Source organism: Artemia sp. Qi Xiang Cuo, chromosome 2 (assembly GCF_049724085.1).
Source record: "Artemia sp. Qi Xiang Cuo chromosome 2, ASM4972408v1, whole genome shotgun sequence".
NCBI classification, from domain to species: domain Eukaryota; kingdom Metazoa; phylum Arthropoda; class Branchiopoda; order Anostraca; family Artemiidae; genus Artemia; species Artemia sp. Qi Xiang Cuo.
Window position 1 is genome coordinate 80,540,513 of NC_142795.1, and position 13,025 is coordinate 80,553,537.

The 13,025-nt window shown below is 37.3% G+C and overlaps 1 protein-coding gene across 1 annotated transcript; it reads right to left on the reverse strand.

Annotated features, from left to right (window-relative positions):
* Window positions 1-769: 769 nt before the first annotated feature.
* Window positions 770-7,535, reverse strand: LOC148955670 (protein SpAN-like). The gene is made up of 2 exons (XM_089107877.1): window positions 7,451-7,535; window positions 770-1,827 (listed from the first exon to the last, which is right to left on the reverse strand). Exons 1-2 carry the CDS (start codon window positions 7,533-7,535, stop codon window positions 770-772), a joined length of 1,143 nt encoding a protein of 380 aa, XP_088964003.1.
* Between the last annotated feature and the right edge of the window lie 5,490 nt (window positions 7,536-13,025).

Below are 13,025 nucleotides of genomic sequence, written 5' to 3' on the forward strand. Positions count from 1 at the left end.
TTCAGTATTATAGCTGCCCCACAAACCTCACAAAATATTAACAAAAAAAAGAAAAATTCTAGGCGTCCGAATTAGAATCATTCGCATCGTCCGAGCCAGCGCGGGGGAGCTTGAGCGGATCGTAGCATTTGTCTGGAAACTTCATCCACTGAGCCGTCTTTGATTTTTTGGTTTCTAACCAAAGTTTGATCCCTTTTTGGATCAGATGCGTTTCCGCTATTTTCTCACTCGCTACTTTTGAATTTCGTAGCTTATAACCAAGTGATAAAAGTTCTTTGCGTCGTTTCCCGAGATCAGCTGGCAAGTTAACAGATACGCTAAAACCATTTTTTTTCAGTTTACCACACTCTTTCATTATTTCTGACCGATCAAAATTTTCAAGGCTAGCGAAAATCGGATCAGCGGAATTTTTCGTTGCGCGCTGTTTCTCAGTGTTGGACCGCTAGAGCCAGACGACTCGGCATTTGACGGTTTCTTCGAAATTCTGTATACCACATTCATCCGTATCTCATTCGTGGTAGCTATTCCGAGTTTTGATTCGAAGAAACCGACTACTTTCTGACGGAGATCTTCGCCATCTGAAGATTCTAGACCGTGGATAACAAGATTGTTACTTCTTGAGTATAGTTCTGACCGAAGAGCGGTCGATTTAACTCTTAAAAGCTCGGATCTGAGCGACCTGTTTTCCGACCGTAGAAGTTTATTTTCCTGCTGGAGCTTTGCGATTTTCAGCAGGACTTCGTCCATTCGGTCATCAAAATGTTGTTTCCTAGCTAGATCCTAGCTTAATCGTTTTTCCACATGAATATTCTTCATCTGATTCATAAATGTTAGCACTTCTTATGCCGAATTTTTCTGACTGACATTTAAGATTGAAACCTGTTGCTGTAACAATAGCTATTTGGCATTTTGGAGGTTGAACCCACCAAATGCATAATCCGCTTTTAGCTTTAGCAGATGCATACGTTCCAGGCTTTTGGATATGTCCACCACACTCTGGTGGTGGGTACGCGGGCAGGGTCAGAGCATGTTTCCTTTCACAGGCACTTCCGTAAGTTTGTGGAGGACAAATTAAATTGCAATTTTGGCCCAAATACCCATAATTTAGGCAATAGTTTCGAACTTTACACTTTTTTTCCCATTCCTTGATGCAGCCATAGGCGTGAACCACACGCTCCCTATCGTAATGGCTAACATTATCTTGCTGGTCTCTAAGAAGATACTCCTTTGTCGGATCCCTAGGTAGGAGGATGGGATTCCATGATGGAATTGGAACTTGCATTACAGATAAATAACCATAAGTAGTTTTGAAGCTTCCAACATGATTTATCTTAGACCATTTGGTGTTAGCTTCCCTCTTAAACATCAAATATTTGTCTCTGTCCGACCGCCGATGTTCGTTTCTCAAGCCTAGTGCGTGCCCTAATTCACGAGCAACCGTCCCAACACGCCAACAGCCATCTCCCAAGGACATTTCCTGTTTCATGCTATATGTCCTCCCAAGAGATGACCAGCATTGAAGGTAGCCTTTGTTGGCAATCGAAATTGATCCCCAACCACAAATATGGCCTGGCTTTCCATCCCAAGGAATCAAACGAATACATGTGTCTTTTTCCCAGAGCTTGAAAGCATCCAAAATAAAAGATATGTTTTTTCTAACGTCAGTTAAGCTTTTTTCAATTTTGTAAGGGATGATAACTTCGCCGTTATGTTGTTTGGGCCAAAGCTTAGGCCAACCTTTTATCAAAGCCTCTTCGTCGTCAGATATCTCTGTATCAATGGGTTCAAGTATCCATTGTGACTTGACTTTACTGATATGTTCAATACCTAGAAAAAAATGCCATAATATATCATTACACAAGATGGGCTTCAACCCCATCCAGATAGAATAACCCTGCAAGGTTTATAACTTAACTTTTGCGATTATAGCAGATATTTTAAAAACCAGACTCCATAGTAGTTCAAAGTTTTTCGTGAAACATTTTGGTGTAAAATACCATTTTTGAATATCAGAACCTTTCAGTCTCTGGAAGGCTTCATCATTACCCCTAAAGGTCAATGATTATGTCATGCAGAAAAGAAAGAAGATTATAAAGCTCTTCTAAACTCTTTCTTAAAAAAAAAACAGAAGAATAAAAATTATTTAAATACAAACATTACAAGAATGCAAGATAATCAGTATTCTTGTAGCGGATAAGCCATATTATACTTCCTGCGACTAAAGTGAATAAATGTCTAGTTTCCAAAGTGACTCAAGGGTGGGTGACATATATTGTTGTTCTCTGTGAGTTTTAGTTTTTCTTTCTGTCTGATGATGATGGTGACTGATCTGATTGTAAAAGTTTCCGAAGAAACCGTTAACTGTTCTGTAGCGTTATACGTGTAACGGCTAATGTAAGAATGGTAAATTAAAGCTTGATAAATCATGTAACACAACGCCTTTTGAAACACCACACCAAAAATTATGTTATAATGAAGGATATAAATACCTAGGTACGAGTACTTGTCCATCGGTGACTGATCTGCGGTCACTGGAGCGTAGTACATTTATTAAAATTTATTACAAACATTTATTTAAATGTAAACAGTACACCTGAATCCACAATTATTAGTACTCTTGTAGCGGATAAACCATATTATACTCCATAGACTCCATAGTAGTTCAAAGGTTGTCGTGAAACATTTTGGTGTAAAATACCATTTTTGAATATCAGAACCTTTCAGTCTCTAGAGGGCTTCATCATTACCTCTAGAGAATTGATTTGTAATGCCGAAAATAAAGAGGATTATGAAACTCTCCTAAAAAAAACCTTTCTCAGAAACAGAACAAAACATTTATTTAAATGTAAACAGTACAACTGAATCCACAATTATTAGTACTCTTGTCCCGGATAAACCATATTTTACTTCCTGCTACTAAAGTGAATAAATGTACAGAAATTTTAAACACCAGATACCAGACTCCATAGTAGTTCAAAGGTTGTCGTGAAACATTTTGGTGTAAAATACCATTTTTGATTACCAGAACCTTTCAGTCTCTAGAGGGCTTCATCATTACCTTTAGAGAATTGATATGTAATGCCGAAAATAAAGAGGATTATGAAACTCTCCTAAAAAAAACCTTTCTCAGAAACAGAACAAAACATTTATTTAAATGTAAACAGTACAACTGAATCCACAATTATTAGTACTCTTGTCCCGGATAAACCATATTTAACTTCCTGCTACTAAAGTGAATAAATGTAAAGAAATTTTAAACACCAGATACCAGACTCCATAGTAGTTCAAAGGTTGTCGTGAAACATTTTGGTGTAAAATACCATTTTTGATTACCAGAACCTTTCAGTCTCTAGAGGGCTTCATCATTACCTTTAGAGAATTGATATGTAATGCCGAAAATAAAGAGGATTATGAAACTCTCCTAAAAAAACCCTTTCTCAGAAACAGAACAAAACATTTATTTAAATGTAAACAGTACAACTGAATCCACAATTATTAGTACTCTTGTCCCGGATAAACCATAGTTTACTTCCTGCTACTAAAGTGAATAAATGTACAGAAATTTTAAACACCAGATACCAGACTCCATAGTAGTTCAAAGGTTGTCGTGAAACATTTTGGTGTAAAATACCATTTTTGATTACCAGAACCCTTCAGTCTCTAGAGGGCTTCATCCTTACCTTTAGAGAATTGATATGTAATGCAGAAAATAAAGAGGATTATGAAACTCTCCTAAAAAAACCTTTCTCAGAAACAGAACAAAACATTTATTTAAATGTAAACAGTACAACTGAATCCACAATTATTAGTACTCTTGTAGCGGATAAACCATACTATACTTCCTGCGACTAAAGTGAATAAATGTCTAGTTTCCAAAGTGACTCAAGGGTGGGGGACATATATTGTTGTTCTCTGTGAGTTTTTAGTTTTTCTTTCTGTTTTTTTTTTTTTTTGGTTTGGTTTGGTTGTGGCATAAAAGGGGCCCTCAGTAAAAGCGGCTCTTAACTAAAATTTGGACTCAAAGGTGTCTAAAGTCAGGTCTGCTAGTTATTGAAAATTCGGAACCTAAAGGCATCTATCAAAACATATTCCTCTAAAGGGATGGACTTCCAAATTGATTTGAAGGACCTCTTCCGAAAAAGTAAAAAATTTGGATCGGACAATGAGCGAAATGAGGCTTCAAACCCCCCTCCTCCTTCAAGAAATCTTTCTTTAATTTTTCACTAAAATTTTTAGTCTTTGGCCTGAGAGGCCAAAGACTAAAATCTTTGTATTAACAAAGATTTTTCACCAATTTTATTTAGTTTTTTTTACGCAGGGAGAGGTTATTATGCTATCTATATTACTTTATTGATTTTTCCTGGGTGGTGAAATTAACAGGTAATAATCCCGCCAGTTCTTGTAGACCTTATTATTCATCGGGTAATACCCTGCTATCCACATTGAATGTTTGATTTTTTTTTTTTTTTTTTTTTTTTTAGGCACTGCAATCAGCAATCCGAACCCCGATACTAATAGAGAATCGAACCAAGTTCTGAAGAACCAACTTTTAGTCTTACTGTGGAGAGTAAGGGTTCCATCGAAATTTTTTTAAAGTGACGCTAATTCTGGTGAAGTTTCATCCTAAACAAAAAATAATTAGTCAGCTCTGACCACAAAAACAAATACAAGAACTTTTCTGTCTAGGTTATTTAGTTGGAAAAGGTAGTCAGTAGTGTGACTCTATACGCTCAGCAAGATTTGATTCAGCTCTAAACGGATACCTGAAAAAAAATTGAGAAAAAACACGGGATGCGTCGGATGACTCCCCCCAACCTCGCATCGTACTCCCGGGGGAAGGCAAAGAATCAGGAGAGCAGCACCTGCGCTACACTGACCAGTGGTCAGCATGCAATTCTTTTTTTTTTTTTTTTGAAAAGGGCACCAGCCCTTTTCACTCTTATAGTGGTGCTATCACTATGACTCCTATGATTGTTTCTGACATTTTCATTGTTCCGATTGATATACGCTATGCTTAAATAGTAGATGCAGTTGGTCAATGCTGGTCAATGCAGCTGGTCAATGCAGCTGGATCAGCTGGTCAATGCAGTTAAGAAGGATCAAAATGTGATGAAATATACATGGTTCTGCTTATAAACTTTCAATATGAAATTAACACAGTTTCTTGTATTTCTAAATGGATAAATAACTAGATGGTAAGTTATCATAGGTGGAAGAAATGTAAAAAGAAAAACCGACAATCAAACATTATTGGTATTGGTTCAAGCTGATTTCTCATAATATTTTAGGCAATCTAATATAGAAAAAGAGATTGAAGTAGTACAGAATCTATAAGTTGCTAACGATTCTAAACAATATATTCATGATAAAGCAGCACAATAACATAAGAAAAAATAGAAATAATTAAAAACAAAATAAAAAAATCGCCATATTGGGCCATAAAACGACAATTAAGGTCAAATAGGATGATAGCTCTGAGATAGCAAATAGACTCAGAATTTATGATTTTATGAGATTTTTTTTGGAGCCTTCTAGTTTTAAATGGAGTCCCTACTTACGTTGGTCTTGACACAAATGAAGTAAAAAAAAAAACAGATGTAACTAAAAACAGTGGCACAGGTTTCTACAAATGTGCTGAATTGTAATCAAAAGTAGCACCTTTTTAGATTTAATATTCTGTCATCACTTTGTTGGAGAAAGCACTGGTAATAACACAAATCAACTGCAAGTGATATTAGTGCTAAGACCTTTGTTTTAGGTTTTAAGACATGGTAAAATTACTGCAACAGTTTTGCAGCTTTTAAGGGTATGTTCCCACTTTCCTTATAACTTTAAAAAAAAAATTGCTAATAGCCTACATTTTCATAAAAAAAAACAGATAAATTACTAGCAATATAATCAGATTTTACGTACTCAGAAGAAAATATTTTAGTTCTCCATCCATTATAAATAAGTCTGTACATACACTCGGCTATGCTTTTGCTCTCATTGAAAAAATATAGGCCTGCACAAGAAAATACACTAGACACTTACCCACGAAGGTGTTCAATAAAACAGCAGTAGTGAGTGTCTTCATTGATGTACCGATAAGAAATTATTTATAATTTCGTTAAGTTGGTTTTTTAGATTAACTGCTACTTTTTTTTTACCGTTAAAATTCGTTTAGCTAATTACAACTTTGAATATTCACAGCTGTTGTTGTATTATACTTCTATTGTTTGTCTTTCTTTTTTAATTCGGTACCATATTTCTCCGCTATTGTTTATATTTTATTTAATGGTATTTTCATGTGTAATATCAACATGCAAAGTTGTTTCTGAAACCTCGCAACAATTTTTTTGCTACAGTAGTCAATATGCGTACACATCATTTTGTTTTCGACAAAGAGGATTAGGATAAACCCTGGGGAGCATGTACTAAATCACAAATCGGACTCGGAAGCCCTAATCTTTAAGAACTTTGACTCAAACTCTAAGAAGAACATGAAGTGTATCCCATAGTCTTGGTCTTCTCTTTGAAAAACTTGCTTTGTGGAAAAAGTTTTTTATATTAATTTCTGTTCTTTTTTTTTATTGGTACAGTCCTTTTCATGGAATACAAAATTTATATTTTTTTTGCTTCTTCTCTAAGAATTCCTAGTTTGGCTTGATATGTGTATGTTGGAGAAGTTTTCCAACAATTTTTAATCCTAACACAAATAGTATTATTTAATGTAATTGAACTAAACACTATTCCCCAAAATTCTATCTATGCTCTTTGACATCTTGAATACACTTACAATCTTTTAATTTATTTAAATTGTAAGAGGAGGAACAGCAGTGGCACTAAAAGTTTCAATTTAAAGCCCCCAGCGATTCTTGAGATACCGCTGAAGTGTCTTAATGGCAGCCACACACATAGTGCCGTTTGATTTAGTTTTGCACAATGATTTTGTTTTAAAAGCATACTGGGCAAATTACATAAACTATGGAGGACTGATATACCCAATATCCCTATAGACGTAGTCACTGGACCACTCTACTATGCTGAACAAAATGGTTGTTTCAAAATTTTGACTGGACGTATTTAGGAAATGAATGGGCTTGGGAGGTGGGCTGCCTACCCTCCAATCACTTTGACTCTTAAAAAGGGCACTAGGACTTTTAATTTCCAGTCGAATTAGCAGCTTTAAAAGTTTCAATGATATTGCTAGCTATTATAGAGTTGAAAATACCCCTAGAGTTATTTAATTTCCAATCGAATTAGCTCCTTTAAGAGTTTTGCCTATGATATTGCTCATATGCCCTTTTAAATACCTGCACATATGTAGTTTTTTTGTGTAATTGAAACACTCCCTAAACGTACCCTAAAAGTTTCATCCTTAGTGTAATAAGTTACAGTAACAGTGCTGGTATTATTAATTGTATACACATAGTGCCTTCTGGCTAGTTCAAAATCTGCCACAACTTACCCTTAAAGGTCCAACTTAATAGTGTAAGCCGTTCCTGAGATATTGCATCGTCATCATATTGAAAATCTACATACTCATAGTTCATTTTGGTTTATTTCAACATCCACCTAAATATTCCTTCAAAGCTCCACCTTAATACCCCTAACTTGCGTCGTAGCAAGAGTTGTAGTAGCAGTAGTAGTATTTGTAGTAGTATGCATATAGAGCCTTTGGTTTCTTCAACATACCCTTTCAAACTCTGAAAGATTCAATTTAATACCATCATCGTTTCCAAAGCATCGCTGATACGTTCTCTTGACAACCTGTGTGGGTACAGGGTGTTCCAATTTAATTCAATACATTTTCAATAGTCCCCAAATTTTCACCTTAATACCCTTAGCTTTAGTAGCAGTAGTAGTAATACCCGCAGTAATAGTAGTAGTAGTAATTGCAGTAAAATTAATAGCAGTCGCCTTAGCTTTAGTGGCAGTAGTAGTTGTTGCAGTAGTAGTAATAATAGAAGTAGTAGTAGCATTAGTACTGTTATGAGTAGAAGCAGCTGCAATGGGATACAAATATTGTCTTTTGGTTAACAAGCCCTGTAAGTTTAAACTTCACAAATAAAACTGTTGACTTGAAAAACAACACTTAAAAAAAAACAAAGAAAATATATATCTATGCTGAATACATTTGAATACCCTTGCATCAACCTGACTACCCTTGCAGTCATTTGATTTATTATAATTTTAAGAGCAAAAGTTGTAACAGTAGTAGCCCTGAAAGTTTCAAATTAATACCCCCAGTTGTTCTTGAGTTATTGCTAAACAGTCTTTTTGGCAACCATGCACGATGCCTGTGGTGTACGTGTAACTGAGCCCCCGTGTAACTGAACCCCAAACAACTGAACCCCTGTAACTGAACCCCCCTGTAACTGAACCACCGTGTAACTGAACCACCGTGCAACTGAACCCCCGTATAACCAAACCATCGTGCAACTGAGCCCCCGTACAACTGAACCCCCGTGCAACTGAACCACCGGCCAACTGAACCCCCTTGCAACTGAACCCTCATGCAATTGAACCCTCTTTAACTTAACCCTCGTGCAACTCAACCCCCGTGCAACTCAATCCCATTTAACTAAACCCCCGTGTAGCTGAACCCCCATGTAACTGAACCCCATGTAACTGAACCCCCGTGCAACTGAACCACCGTTTAACCGAACCCCCGTGCAACTGAACCCCCGTACAACTGAACCCCCGTTCAACTGAACCCTCGTGCTACTGAACCCTCGTGCAACTCAACCACCGTACTTACAATGGGTAAAACACAATAGGGCTATGAACCATAATTATTTAACCTTTGAACTGTTTTAAATAAAATGACCGCCCAAAATTTAGATTGGATGTATTTGGGGAAGAAATAGGGTGGGGTGGAAGGCCTCAGATCACTTTTAACTCTAAAAAAGTGCACTGGACATTTAGATTTCCAATCGAATGAGCCTCCCCCCCAAAGTTCATACAATTTTTTTTTACATAAACCGTATGTGTTAGCAATGAGCAACTAGCTTAACTTACAGCCCTTGCCCCAGATACTGCTGTTGGGGTTGTTAACCCCAAAGGCATGGTTATTTGATCTTCAGACTATTTTGAACAAAATGTTTGTTTTTATTTTGATCGGATGCATTAGAGGGGGGGATGTCGGTTAAGAGGGAAAGGCTGATTGTCCTTTGGTGTGATTCTTCGAAACTGAACTTGAACTTTCAATTTCCAATCGAATGAGCCCCCCCCCCAAAGTTCATACAAAAGTTTTTCTACATAAACCTTATGTGTTAGCAATGAGCAACTAGCTTACAGCCCTTGCCCCAGATACTGCTGGTGGTGTTGTTAACCCCAAAGGCATGGTTATTTGATCTTCAGTCTATTTTAAACAAAATGTTTGTTTTTATTTTGATCGGATGTATTTGGGAGGGGGGATGTCGGTTAAGAGGGAAAGGCTGATTGTCCTGTGGTTACCTTTGGCTCTCCGAAATTGAACTTGAAATTTCAATTTCCAATCGAATGAGCCTCCTTCAAAGTTTTTACGATCATCCCCTGTATAAAAACCTTAAATGTTAACAATTGGTAACATACAATAACATAGAGATTACTGATACAGGTGTATCAGCAATTTTTTTGGAACAGCTTAGCGTATCAAGATGAAACTTCTGGGGCATCTACCTTCTGCTACTGCTATTCATACTGCTACTACTGCTACTAATTCAACACTATTATTACTTCTACTGCTCCTACTATGACCTCTGCTACTATTAAACTAGCGCTATTAAGGCTATGCATATCAAGTTGAAAATTCGACAGAATGGGGTATTTGAGGTGGAACTTGAACTAAATCAAAAGACACTATGTGTATGCAGATTTTCAAAATGGCATATCTCAAAAAGGGATTTGTGTATTAAGTAGGAACTTTCACCAAAAGAAAATAAGTGCACGCTCAGGCCTGGATTTACCACTAGGTCCCTAGGCCCGGACCTAGAAGCACATAATGCTAGCGGGAGCAATAAATTATCACTGAGTAATTTTTTCCTGACAAAAACTGGACTTATGTGATATATCGTCGCAAGGTGCACTCTGCCGCCACGCTGCCTATTCACAGAAAATTGACTTTAAAACAACACAGGAATTCCATGGTCACTTATAAACTGTCAGATGTCTCCCAAGAATGGTAGCTGAGAGTTCGGTATTACCCCTCTCTTTCATCCCTTTTCGCTCATCAGTTGTGTTCTGTTGACACATAGTTACATGGTTACATGGTTTCACACAGTTACAGTTACATGGGGGTTCAGTTACACGGGGGTTTAGTTAAATGGGGTTGAGTTGCACGGGGGTTGAGTTGTACGGGGGCTCAGTTGCACGAGGGTTCAGTTAAAGGGGGTTCAGTAGCACGATGGTTCAGTTGCACCGGGGTTCAGTTGCACGGGGGTTCAGTTGCACGGGGGTTTAGTTGCACGGAGTCCGGTTATACGGGGGTTCAGTTGCACGGGGGTTCAGTTACATGGGGGTTCAGTTGCACGAGGGTTCAGTTACACGGGGGTTTAGTCAATTGGGGTTGAGTTGCATGGGGGTTGATTTGCACGAGGGTTCAGTTAAAGGGGGTTCTGTTGCATGAGGGTTCAGTAGCACGAGGATTCATTTGTACGGGAGTTCAGCTGCACGGGGGTTCAGTTGCACGGGGGTTCAGTTGCACGGGGGTTCAGTTGCACGGGGGTTTCTTTATACGGGGATTCAGTTACAGGGGCTCAGTTGCTTGGGGCTCAGTTACACGGGGGTTCAGTTACAATGTAACCGATGCCTGTTCATGATTTTTAAAGCGTAATGGGCAAATTGCATAGCTGTGAGGGTTGATATACCCCATATTACTAGAGACATAGTTACTGGACTGTTCCCCTATGCTGAACTCTGAAAACTTTTATCGGATATGTTTGGAAAATGAATGGGCTTGGTAGAAGGGCTGCTTGCCCTCAAATCACTTTTGACTGAAAATAGCATTAGAACTTTTAATTTCCAATCGATTTAGCTCCTTTAAAAGTTTCGATGATATTGCTAGCTATCATAAAGCGGCGCTGCCTATGATGTTGCTTATATGCCCTTTCAAATACCTGCACATGTATTGTTTTTGCGTGTAATTGAACACCCCCCTAGACTTTCCCTAAAAGTTTTATCTTAATACCCTTAGCGTTAGTAGTTACAGCAACTGTACTGGTAGCATTAATAGTATACAAATAGTGCCTTCTACCTAGTTATTAAATAAAAAAAACAAGTTTTTTTAACTGAAAGTAAGGAACGACGTTAAAACTTAAAACGAACAGAAATTATTCCGTATATGAAGGGGGCTCACCTCCTCAACGCCTCGCTCTTTACGCTAAATTTTTTTTATTGTTTAAAAAAATAGAGTTGTGAGAAAGTCAAACTTTAGCGTAAAGAGCGAGGCGTTGAGGAGGTGAGCCCCTTCATATACGGAATAATTTCTGTTCGTTTTAAGTTTTAACGTCGTTCCTTACTTTCAGTTAAAAAAACTTGTTTTTTTTATTTAATTTTTGAACGTTTTTGAATTAATGCAGGTTTTGATTTTGGCTCACCGTACATGAATAATTAAAACAAAATTTGCATATTATATTTGGTTAAATGGCTTTCACGAAACTTGTTTAATTTTATTTACGAACGTTTTTATTAGTAATAAATATACGTAACTTAGAATTAACTTACGTAACGACCTTCTATATTCATAAATTTTTAACACGTATATTAGAGGGTTCGCCCCCTAGTCAATACCCTGCTCTTTAAACTATGTTCGAATTTTTTCCAGTTCTTGAAAAAAGACCTCTTAATCACAATCAGTTGATCAGTTGAAAAACTTGTTTTTTTTAATTTAATTCCTGATCTTTTTCTTTAATAATGCTGGGAAATCTGGCGCCCCCTTCCTAGCAATGTCCCTTCCCCCATGACAACTTCCTTCATGGAAAGATCCTTCCATATAGCCCCCGACCCTCTCCTTCCCCCACCTACCAGAAAAAATCTCCTCTGAAAAAGTCTGTATACTTCCCAATAACCAATACTATATGTTAACATTGAGTAAAGTTCATAACTTTCAGCCCTCCCCTGGGGACTTTGGGGGATCAAGTCATCCTAAAAGACATTTTTATCATATTTTCGACCATGCTGAACAAAATGGCAATCTCAAAATTTTGATCGGGTGACTTTGGGAAAAAATGAGCGTGGGAGGGGGCCTAGTTGCCCTCAATTTTTTTTGGTCACTTAAAAAGGCGCTAGAACTTTTAATTTTTGTTCGAAAGAGCCCTCCTATGATATTCTACGACCACTGGGTCGATACGATCACCCCTGGGGAAAAAAACAAACAAACAAACAAACAAATAAACACGCATCCGTGATCTTTCTTCTGGTAAAAAATGGAAAATTCCACATTTTTGTCGATATGAGCTTGAAACCTCTGCAGTAGGGTTCTCTGATACGCTGAATATGATGGTGTGATTTTCATTAAGGTTCTATAACTTTTAGGGGGTCTTTCCCCTTTTTTCGAAAATCAGCCAAATTTTCTCAGGCACGTAACTTTTGATGGGTTAGATTAAACTTAATGAAACTTATATATTTGAAATCAGAATTAAAATCTGATTCTTTTGATGTATCTATCGGTATCAAAATCCCGTTTTTTAGAGTTTCGGTTACCATTGAGCCGGGTCGCTCCTTACTTACAGTTCGTTACCACAAACTGTTTGAAAAATCCACAACGATTCCAAACAGTTCGTGGTAACGAACTGTAAGTAAGGAGCGACCCAGCTCAATGGTAACCGAAACTCTAAAACACGGAATTTGATACCAATAGATACATCAAAAGAATCAGATTTTAATTCTGATTTTAAATATATAAGTTTCATCAAGTTTAATCTTACCCATCAAAAGTTACGCGCCTGAGAAAATTTGGCTGATTTTCGAAAAAAGGGGAAAAGACCCCCTAAAAGTTATAGAACCTTAATGAAAATCACACCATCATATTCAGCGTATTAGAGAACCCTACTGTAGAGGTT